The following is an 11,802-nucleotide window of genomic DNA, read 5'->3' as shown; positions in this document are numbered from 1 at the left end:
ATTTATTTAAAAGGAAAGAAAAAATTAATCAATATGATTAATTTATCAACGTTACGTATTTTAAGATCAAGCGACCATAATGTCTAAGTTAAATAGCATGCTCTGTATATTCGTAATATGAACGTAATTACTGCGTCAACAGTATTCGCGATATATTACAAGTAGAATAGCAATGATAATGATTACATCTATACAATATTCTACACATTCTACGGATATAAACGTATCTTGCCAGCACGAAACGAATGTTATTCTTAAAGGCCGACAACGTAACAAACCATAATATCGGATATGTTTTGCATACTGTAATATTGTTCTCTTCCAGTAGGATACAAACACGATAATAATTGTAAATAAAATATGAAAGTGAAGATAATCGGTGGGAATGCAATATCTCTGCGAATGAATTGTTTGCAAATGTACCAATTATTCGAAACGTATTAAACGAAACGTAATATGATGTTACGAGGATGGTATTTGTTGGCAACGTCCTTCAAAATGGAACCAGCAGCGCTTTATAATGAAACGCGTACGAATACTTGGCGGGACGTTTAATTAAAAGTCGCCTCTTAAAGGCTGCAATTACACCTCCGCCGTATCGCACGGTAATTAAAACAATATCACGTTCGAAAAATTACGTAACTTTACACTCAGCATTATTAGCGCAATTAAGTTCCGGCAAGGAGACAGTTTTGATCTTTTGCAATATGCTGTTTCACGATGTGTATTTCAAAATTCTGTAATCATATTCTTCGTTTGTAAACGGACGACATTTTATTGTACATACAGCAGGCTAACTGTTGTTCTTATTTCGCCTATCATTTCTCGGCTATCGTTATTGTTACATCGATATTACCAGGGGGTACGATAGTTCTCGATCATAAATCATAGTGCACGTCTGTGAACCAAAATCGATAATTTACAAAGGCATTTGAAATGTAGCAGAACAGAGACTGCAATTAAGCGCTTTTCGGTTATCTTTTTCATTTATAATGGCCATGTATATCTGAGAGGAAGTATTAAAAAATGGCTCGATTTCGTGACACGAGATACTGCGTTTTGGAACGATGCCAAGAATAGCGAACCTAAATGTAAAGTTTGTTCCATTTTTTAAAACGGTTCCGTCATAAATTCAATTCCGTCATATCGAATATACAATGTTGCTTCTAAAATGGTATGGTTTGTCATCTGATTTGCACGCGTCACAAATATAAAATGTATTCGTGTAATTAGACTGCCACGTTTATTCAATTTTCGTATATAACGCGTGGTATACGAATAAATCGCTAGTAATTGCAAACAGAAAAAATGCAAATTAATAGACTAAGATTAATCTTAAACAAACAAAATGATAAATTAAATTATAAATGAAAAATCAAACGAATGAGATCCACATACAGGCATATGATTTAATGATATAATGATTTATAAAAATATGTATTAGCTTCTCTCAAGATTGTTCCTTGTGTTACGTTTTACACGTCGATGAAAATAAACGTATCCTGTTATTATTGATCATACTATGTTAATAAAAATTTACATTATTGGTCATTATATTACTTAATGTCCATGTGTGATACAGAATAAAATTAAGTATGTGTTGGTTAAGCGAGTTACACCTTCGTTGTGTTGCACGCTAATTAAAATATCGCGTTGGAAAAATTACATAATGCGTTGTCTTTTACGTTATGTTTACATTATGTTCCGCCACATTTGCGAAATATCATGTTATATTATGTTAATATTATGATAATATTTATATCAGATAAATATCGAAGAAAGAATAAAATCTTAATTACGCTTTACTATACTATACATGATTTATTTATTCATGGCCACGAAACGCTAAATATTTGGAAAGGTATGGTCGAGTGGGAGAAGCTACCTCGAAAGTGTCATTCTCGATTGTATACTTATGCGAACAAACTGGCTGCTACTGTCTCAGTTGTTGCCCTCTACTCAGCCCGTAAGACAGCGTCGCGTCGTTGAGAACAGTTCAAATTGTTGCCAGTGTAACATATTGAACGTAACACGGCCTTTTGTAAAACCTCTCATAAAGCACCGGGATCTAAAATTGTCGCTGAATACACCAACAAAGGACTGAACATTTTTATACATCTTCTCGAAGGATTCGTTTCCTGAATACAGATCTGTGTTTCGATTTTGAATCACGTTCGTTTCAACGACCAAGCTTTATCGTGTGCCATTTCCTCTTCTCCGAAACGTCGAAACAAAATGTGAAATAACTTTGTGTTAAAATCGGTCACAGTGGGGAGATACTTTTTTCGCTAACTATGATCGATCTATCGTTGCAGAGTGCGTTCGTTGAACGAATTAAAAAATCGTGTTTGAGCGTGTGTCATCGACGAAGAAGACTGTAGAAAATGGTAATCGATTTGCTGTGTAACCCTCGAAATAGCCGGTTTCGTTTAAAGAAATAACGTGCGTTATGTGCATGTTTCAATGCTGAGCAATTCGCGTTAAAGTTTATCGAAAATTCGAATGGTTTGAGGAAACAGGTAGATAAATTTGAAGGTAAAAGAATTACGATTCTGAATACCAGGTGAACATAAAGATATCATTTATCGATATACTGTTCGTTCATCGCAAATATATTCGCGTTTGCACGCGTGCCAAGATAATACACAATCGTTAAAGTAACAAGTTTATGCATTAGAAAATTTCCCGATACGTGCACCTTTCGTCTGCTAATGGCATCCGAGAACAACAATTTCAATTTCAAACGAATGTGTTCTAGTTCTACGCAAAATAGATATCGCGATTACCGCTATCATAGATAAACACAAACGTAAAAATAATTATAAACGAATGATAAACGAAGACTCGCCGTAATGCAAAATATCTATACTGATAAGAGTCCTATACTTCCGCGTCGAGCCGCTTATACTTAAATTCTCGTCAAAGTGTCATCAAACCGTATAATGGCGTCCATTAAACTGCAATCACGCTAATTGCGTTCCCGTATATGCCACCGCACCGTCATAGCGCAAACGTTGTGTCGGAGAATTCTATGAATGGATTCGAAAGGATATATATTTGAAATAGGAATCGTGTATAGTTAGCGCTATCGAGATCGCAAAATCTCGACGAAGATTTAATATATCACATAGTTTGAATCGACGAGACTTTCCTCTCAACTTAAGTTTCAGAAAGCTTTCGTTCTCTTTCTAACTACGATACTACGCCTCATGTATACATAGATGGAATTATAAGTCTGACTGCGGATTTTTACGCAAATTCATACTTTTGACAACATAATTCAAAAAAGTAGAATCCGAGAAGAAAATTGTTCTACCTACCAAATACCGTAAGAAGCACCATACATTGGATATATTACATATTTCTTCGTATTATGTGCATTTTCTGCCGCGTTGTACTTCCAAATTTCCTATAAACGCATAAAAGTCCGCGGTCTGCCTGTAAAATTTAACAACCATAGTATAATTTCATAGGTAGGATAACGATTTGACAGCCACGGCATGATCTAGCAGGTGATTTCACAGACGTAAGATGTGATCCGATGGTCATGGTGTAGAAGTCAAAGACAGGAGAGAAAATTAAGAAGACAATCGGTCTTGATAGAAATTCTAAAAATAGGTGAACGATACTGTAATTCACGATTTCATTGTGTCTATCCTATCGACTGTGCGGCGTTTCGAAGTAGGCTGATAAAAGCACACAACTGGAAACCGGTTTGCTGGCCTTGTGCGTTTTCTCTGGAATTATGACACGCACTTTCGTGGACCATGGGAAGGGAAATCTCTTTGGAGCGTACAAACAGTCCCGCAGCTTGTAACGTGAATCGGTCCGAACGATTATCTCGCGTTGCTCCGAGGCAATGAATAATTAAAGAATTCTCGAAGTGACTGGGATCAAAGGAAGGCGCCAATTAAGGTGAATAAAAGGGTGGCGCAGGTTTTAAAAGATTAACAGATTTAACAGATTTTAACAGGTTTCGAAGGTTTAAGGTGCAAAGAGATAGGGGGGTTTTAACGGATAAACGTGTTGAAACGAATAAAAAGTAAAGGATCCGTATAAAATAGGTTGCCAGGTTGCTTGAAAACTTAATCTGTTATTTCATATTAATCTGTTATTTAAAATCACACTTATCTTTGTGTCTACATTTTCTAAATTTTACTCTATTTGGAGTACGAAGGATTTATAGATAGAAATGAGACGTACAAATATATCTAATTCTAAATATAACTTGAACTTTTTACCCTTATTCTATTCTAGTTTCAATGCGAATATCTAGCATCGATATCGATGTGTTCTCAATTTTCCAAGAATACGTATGTCTATTTATTTGGTATTTGATTATTGCTGATTTTAGATTTTTAAAATAACTGGGACACTCAACTGGTTTCCAAATGTTAAATATGCCTTGCAACACCTTCGATATTGTTTTTTACGTACGTTAAAGCACTGACACCAAAAAGATGCTCTTGCAAATTCAGCTAAAACGCGAACAGAACGTAATGTTGTACCTGCACATTTTTGACTGCCACTTTATACGCGATAGCCTTTTTTCTTAGAATTCCTTTTCGATAAACAGCTACGAAAACTGCAAAGCGTCAATGAAAATCGATAAATTGTTCGGCATCTGTGTATAATCTCTAGCAAGCTGAGCTTTAAATCATCTCGAAAACACTGCCAGCAAATCGAGCTTCGCGCGGCCACAATCTTCGAAATGACCCCTTTCGCCACGCAGCGGAGCAAACGAATCCATCGAAAGCATAGTCGATAGGTCGAGTTTAGCCAAGATAAAACGAACAAAGTGGTCAGAGGAATCCAAGAGCTCACCTCAGTCCCAAGTGGACCGATCTAGCGCGAATTTGGCGCGAAAAGAAAGTTGGAGTATCTATTCCTGTTCTAGATGTTTCGTTGGGAGAACAAACTTCAAACTGTAGCTGCAAACGACGCTGGATCCGCCCTAACGACGAGAATAGAGGTTTGATAGCCAGGCCAGGTCTTCTGTGTCTTCGTTGCGATCGTTACGTCTCTAATTAGCAGTGTCACCGAGAAAAGGCAAAAGACACGAGACGGACGCGAATTAATTAACGAGCAATCTCGTTGCCGGTTGTGTGACATGTAATTAAGTATTGCCGTGGAAATTCTGGTATCTCGAGTTCCTGGTCCCTTCGCGTTTCGGTGAATATCGTGAAAATAACAAGAGACGTTTCGTAAATTCCTTCGTATGGACCTTTGTAGCGTATTACGTAGTGACAATTAATAATTACTGTGTTATTCGAGGATAATTTGCAATAAACGTTAGACAAATCTGTTTTGGACAAATTTATGCGATCTGTGATGTGTTCGATGGAGAGACAATTAACCTGTGAATTAAGAAGCTGAAGTGAAATTCGCGAGGTAAGAAATTATCGAGTTATTCGAACAATTTTAGAACCAATATTAATAATAAATTATTCGTATATATAGCAACCAGTTATTTGGACAAAACAGAGAGGATAATTTACGACGAATAATTTATACTAATTATTAAACGGATAAAATACTTTACAAAGCTATATTTATCCCGATAACTATCTCAAGCAAATATTTGTTCGAAATAATTCGAATATAATGCCCCAACTCTGCAAAATACCTCCTCCTATAATATGTTCGTAGCGTTGCGCTCGTTTCAAAGTCCATTCCAATAAATCCAATATACCGTTGTAATAAAAAAAGCCTTTCTGATGTCTAACATTGTACGATCGGTTTTAAAATCCTTTTGATATAGTAAAATTTCTGTAGAATATTTGGCTGGATGCGTGTTATCGGTGAATGTTCGTAATCGTAAAGAAAAAAAAAAAAAAATCAGAACGAGAACGAGAGGTCTTGCAATGGGCCACGATAAATAAAATGTCCTGTCAGCAAAGCAGCATGCACGGTGCTCCTGCAACGCCGAGAATCGAATGGTGTTGCTCGCTCGTGATAAAGCACGAATTCGCGCGACGCTTCCTTCGGTAATAAAAACCGAGATACAGAGAGAGGCTGGTTCTACAACGGTGGATGGCTTCATGCATTCACTCGTTTAACGTAGGGAGATAAAGGGGCTTCTCGGAGCGCGATTTATAGGCTAGTGGATTTCCACAGAGCTGAAATTGTAAGGATAATTAGATTTCGGACGAGTGGAACGCAGATAAGACACTGTTATATTACAGCGATGGATTTTTTCCCGATTATATCGCTTGACAATTGTTTGAAACGATTTAGAATTATTCTATTTGAGAATTTTCATTTCGATAGGATCGTCTTATCGTGGAATTTATTTTAAATATTTTGCAATTATTCTAAATATTTTAGAGTTTAATTTCAAATGCTTTAGAATTCCACTTTAAATACTGAAAAATTACGTTTTAAACGTCGGATATTTATTAAAGTATATTATTATTATTATTATTATTATTTTTCTTATTTAGAAATTGATATATTTTAATATCATTCAGACTCTAGTCTATCGTTTGGAAATTTATTTTACACATATTTCGGAATTACTTTATTCGCAAGATTATTTTCAATATTTTAGAATTAATTTACTCGGAAATTTTATTTTATTCGGGAGCTTATTTTAAACATTTGTCTATTAGGATTTTCTATACAATTCAGCAACTATGAATTTTTTTCTAATTCATTTGTTGGTACCTCGTCTGTCCATTCTACCTTTGAGAGGCTTTAGTTTTTTTTGTTCTTATACCTGCTTTTATCGGTTATAGAAGGTCGCTAAATTCATTTGCTATTTGGATAGCAAATATCATTATCGATAATCGTTTAGTTAAACTCTTGTGTTATAATATTATACAACGTCACATTGTAAGCAATTTTATCGATATGTTATGAACGTAAAATTACGAACCAACGAACTACGACGAATATTTTCTGTTTAATAGAAATGACATTTTACCGGCTTGCAGCAGTAAAACTTCCCAATTGTATTTGTATGCAGCTGTTTTGGCAATAAAATCAACAAAATTAAAAGCGGCCTGTTTCTATGATCTTTATGTTTCTCCCGGGAAACAGGATATTGCTTTTCTGAGTAAGCACTTGCTCCTATAAAAAGTATAATTGAACTGGAAAACAAGATTGTATATTCCAAATCAACAAATGGAACGCTTACTCGGTCGTTCGTCCTTTTTAATACTCGCGTAATTACTCAGCATGTGCTCGTATCGCGATAGGATAATGAACAGGGAAACGTTTTCATTACGGCGTTCTTGGAGAAAACGAAAGTTTCTCCATATGGGGACACGCTATCTTACTGTACTATGCTATTACTCTGCTATTATGCTTATTATTACTATGCTATTATGTATTTTTCTCTTCCGTTGATTATTCGAGGTCGGCAAATCATTGTTTAGTTGACATTACCATGAGAACAAAGAAAGTGTGTAAAATCGCGTATTCAGAAAGGTTCACATTATGCTTAATTTCTCCAAGATCAAATAGCGAAGTAATACTAGCGAAAGTTGTAAAAAATAATAATAACTAAATATAGGTGCTTTGTTGCATATTGTTTTGCAGAGGTGAAAAATATAAAAGGTAGAAAAATATATTAAAAAAATAAACTACAACAAATTTCTAAATTATCGAGTCACGAGGAAAATTTCATTTTCGGCTAGCGTAAAGATTCTACTGAACGAGTCGCATAAAAAATTGCACAGGAAATCCTTTTAATATTATGCACGAGAAATCAACGAACGTCTCAAGGGAACTGAATGAAATATCCAAGTCGAAGAGAATTAACGCTTTGACTGCCACTCCAAAATCACATGTTTCGCTCAGGACAACATTCTTCCCCAATGGACCGTTTATCTTATTGGTGGTCACGGGTGACCATCGTGGCGCCTCGATAACAGTTAATAGCGACATATTATAACAAGACTATGCGGGCCATATGAGCTTACAACTATGTCGGTGCGGTCTTCTCAAGCTGGCAACTAAGTGAGTGCGGTCCGCTCAAGCTGGCAACTAAGTCGGTGCGGTCCGCTCAAGCTGGCAACTAATTGAGTGCGGACTTTCTCGATACCGACTACTCCGCATTCTCGCGATGTTTCTTCCGGAGAATCCTAAGTTCTTAACCGAGTGCTTCACAGCTCTATTCTGTAGTATCGCTCTCTACACTTTTTCTATTTCCTTGGAAAACAATCGTGAGACGTTTTTCCATAAAATTTCTTTTTATCTATTTATCTGTGTTTTAAGAAGGTCGCGTAAGCGATCGAAAATTCGATGCATGCAATCGCGGCAAGATCGTTAATGGTGAAATCGTGTTGAACCTAAAGATGTCTCTCTTCGAGGACTCTTATCTTCGATCCACGTAAAAACCGATCGACCGCCATTCCTCTTACTTTTCCACTGAGTCACGTTCTACCAGGAAGTCGTGACAATGGTTCAAGAAGAATTAGTTTTAGTACGAGAGAGGAAAACGAAGAGGGATGAAGAATTAAGTGTATCAACTCTGTTGTCTTCGTTTTGTCGTCTTTAATCCAATTATATTTTTTCAAAGTTGAAAAATGTCGAGCCTGTTGAGCAAATTATGAAGATATTCTCTTAAAACGTTAAAAATCCTGTGAAACGAACAGAAGATTGAGATATAAAATTTCGAGATTTAAGCGTGAGCAAAGTTAATATTTAATAAGTTCCTATTTATTATAGAAAGTTTTTATTCGTATAACTAATTAACATATTAATAGAAATATACTGAATTAATGTGATATCATCTGTGTAATAGTAATATTTATTACTACCGTTGCTATATTACAGTGCTGAGAATATCTCAGAATCATTCTTTTAGGAAGGCACAGAAGACAGTTTGCACTGGGAAACTTTAAGTAGTACAGATTGCAAAAACTTAGGTAACTAAAGTTTTTATGGTCGCACAGGAAGGAAGTAAGTTGTGTAGAATAATGTGAATGGATTGTTCGTGCCGCAATATGTTTCTAAATTCTTGTGATATACGTGGAAAGTTTATCCATTGTATTACATGGCAAATATTCTTTGTGTCATGTACAATCGTAAATCGTCCTCATTTCTACAACAACAAAATTTTCTTGCACGTCAAATCCAGAAATATCATACACAACGTGTCTGAAATCAGTTCATCGACCAATTAATGCTTCTCGCGCTTACAAAACGAAATAGTACAAAAATAATTATAATTTCTATTTCGAAACTTTATCGACATTTTCTATTATCCTGATTGATAACTAACTGTCAATTTGTAGCGATACTTTCGCCCTCGAAGAATGCAAACGATTCGACATCCAAGACGCTTTAACCAAAGACATTCCATACAGATCGCATAATTTAACCGGAGCATCTATTATCTTGTTAGTTCGATCGTTACCAGCTCCATTATAGTTCATTCGCACTTCTCAACGATTGTCTTACGGTTTGAGAATGCACTGAATTTATTGTTTGTTAGGCGCGAGCGATGCCGAACAGCGAAATACTACTCGTACTTTGAAAATTATTATTCCAATCATCTATCTATCATTTTCTTTCTAAAACGACGTGTTGTTTTTTCAGTTATAATGATGACTGGGGTCGATAATCTCGCGTACGACGCTCCGGACAATGCGGTGAGTAAATATCAACGAGGATAAAGAATAATTAAGTAAGCGTAGGTAAAAATTACTTCAAGCCATAGTCATCGTCATTAACCATCGATATTGCTACATTATGAATTCGTAGCAATGTTACAGATTGTCACAGATTAATACAATGTTCTGTAACGTAACACCAAATCCTGGCTGAAACGTCGAGATGAACAAAATCTTGGGCATTCTGTAATTTTAACAATCTCATTTTTCGTGAATCAACAAATTGCTCATCGTTCTAACATTCATTTAATATAAATAATAACAAAGAGCGTATTTTACGATATAGGGAAATCGTTCGGCCGAATGCACTTCATTTAGAGGGCGAATAAATGCATCGGCAATGCCAGTGCAGCCATTATACTGTATAAGGAGCAAAGTTGGACGTTCGAGAAGTCGAAATTGAGATAATTGAATTTCAAACAAGCGAAACAATGTCGTAGGAGTAATTTAAACGTTTAGGCCGGTCGGTGTCGGGGATGAGATAATCCCTTCTCGGCCAATTTCTCCTTCCTTCAGACGCAATCTTTAATTGTTTCGACTGAAACAACTGGGTCTATGCGACAAATAAACGCTTTAATCCGATGTTGTTAATTAAAACGCTCTTTTTCTATCTTTTCTCCTAGCGACGAGATAAATCTAATAATACTCTTACGCGGAATATCGAAGTGGAATAATTTTTCAATTTTAGAGAAAAGAAGGAAAGATGCGGTGAATGGAAATAGATTCTATTAAAGTGTACCCAATATGGAAAAAAGCAAACGAGAAAAGAATCTTTCGTTTTTCTATTTCAATTCGTATAAATGACTATCTGTGATGTTCTTAAATGCACGAACAACTTCAACTAACTGCGTTAAATTTTTGCAATTACAACCGGTCGAGAGGCAAATTCCTATGTTCTCAAAACTAAAAACTAGCTCGCTATCTTTTCAATTTTCGAGTAACCATGTTAACAAAAGGCAGAACGAGAAGCACTCGCACGTGCTTATGCAAATTCGAAGGAGGACCGCAGGGGATGGAAAATTTGCGCTAGGTCAGACGCTACGGGGATCGGTGAAACGATGCAAGATATTGCACTTGTTTATTCCCGTGGGATAGCCGCTGAAATAACGCCGAGGTTGCTTCGCTGGTGCAACTTTCGGTTTATCGGCCGCGAGATTAGAACGAACTTCACGCTGCGCTTGGAATAAAAAAAGAAAAAAAAAAGGAAAGAAATAGGAAGAAAAAGAAGAAAAAATCTGTAAAAGGTGCCTTCGTGGGCAGGTTGAACGGTGTTTTAAAGTTGGCAACTTCGTCGAATCATTTTCACCGTAATCGTCGGAAACCACCGCCCCCTTCGGCTTAACTTTCAAACAGCTACCCCTCAGGGGAGTTATTTAATTTGCGCGTTTGATCGTAAAGCTGCTTCGGTATGGTTTATTAGAATGGGGAAATTGTTGCAAAGGGATTTTAAGAGCGGTGAATTTTTATCGTGGAAAGCTGCGTGGATCGCGGTTTAAGTTTCTGTTAGTTCGTTTAAGTTGCAGCGACGAGGTATTGGATTTTGAGTGTAATAACCGGCGCGCTGAATTGGATTGTTTAGGATGTGTAGCTTTTATTCGCGTAAAATTTTACGCGAATAGATTTGCAAAAACTTTGGAAAGTTACGAGTATGGAATCGTGGTAGAAATATTTGAAGCTTAATTTCGGAAATCGAGAAATTCCAAAGTGCCTACAACTTTCGTGCAAGCGACGCGAAATATCAAAGATGGAAAAAACTGAAGCTTTCTCTCTAGAATTGAATGTTATAAAAGTAAACTTTTACTTCTTATTCGCTTTTTTCGCTTTATCTTACAGTCGAATATACTTATTTCTTGTTTCAATTGAAATAATTCCGTATCTACCGCCTTCGCTTATATTCATACCTAGTTATTCATATTATTTAGATTTCAAACAAACAGTGTCTAAACATCTATTTTCTCCGATTCCAATCTCGTAATCTTTCACAAGATATCCAACAGCTGCGAACGGGCTGCTGAAAAATCGAAAGATAAGAAGAATCGTCGACGATGTTTGCCTAAAGAATATTGGCCGGAGGAAAGCGGTTTCGTATGAAAGTCAGGCCGAATTCTTCGACGACGTGTATATCTTGGGGACCCTGGGATCTCAACGTCTGGCACAATGCGCGTACAACGTAAACTCGTTT

At 36.3% G+C, this 11,802-nt stretch overlaps 1 protein-coding gene across 2 annotated transcripts in view; it reads left to right on the top strand.

Annotated features, from left to right (window-relative positions):
* Nucleotides 1-1,933: 1,933 nt before the first annotated feature.
* The window catches only part of LOC126926456 (solute carrier organic anion transporter family member 4A1), a 47,793-nt gene continuing 37,924 nt past the window's right edge, over nucleotides 1,934-11,802 (top strand). Inside the window, exons 1-3 of one of the 2 annotated variants that reach the window (XM_050742780.1) lie at nucleotides 1,934-2,387; nucleotides 4,898-5,391; nucleotides 9,547-9,599. In XM_050742780.1, the coding sequence (XP_050598737.1) occupies nucleotides 9,552-9,599 (48 nt within the window). In that variant the 5' untranslated portion in view covers nucleotides 1,934-2,387; nucleotides 4,898-5,391; nucleotides 9,547-9,551. The remainder of the gene's footprint in view (nucleotides 2,388-4,897; nucleotides 5,392-9,546; nucleotides 9,600-11,802) is intronic. The other variant, XM_050742781.1, reaches the window with a different exon arrangement.

The sequence above is a fragment of the Bombus affinis genome, chromosome 2 (genome assembly GCF_024516045.1).
Source record: "Bombus affinis isolate iyBomAffi1 chromosome 2, iyBomAffi1.2, whole genome shotgun sequence".
Classification (NCBI taxonomy): Eukaryota; Metazoa; Arthropoda; class Insecta; order Hymenoptera; family Apidae; genus Bombus; species Bombus affinis.
This window is presented reverse-complemented; position numbering and strand designations above follow the sequence as displayed.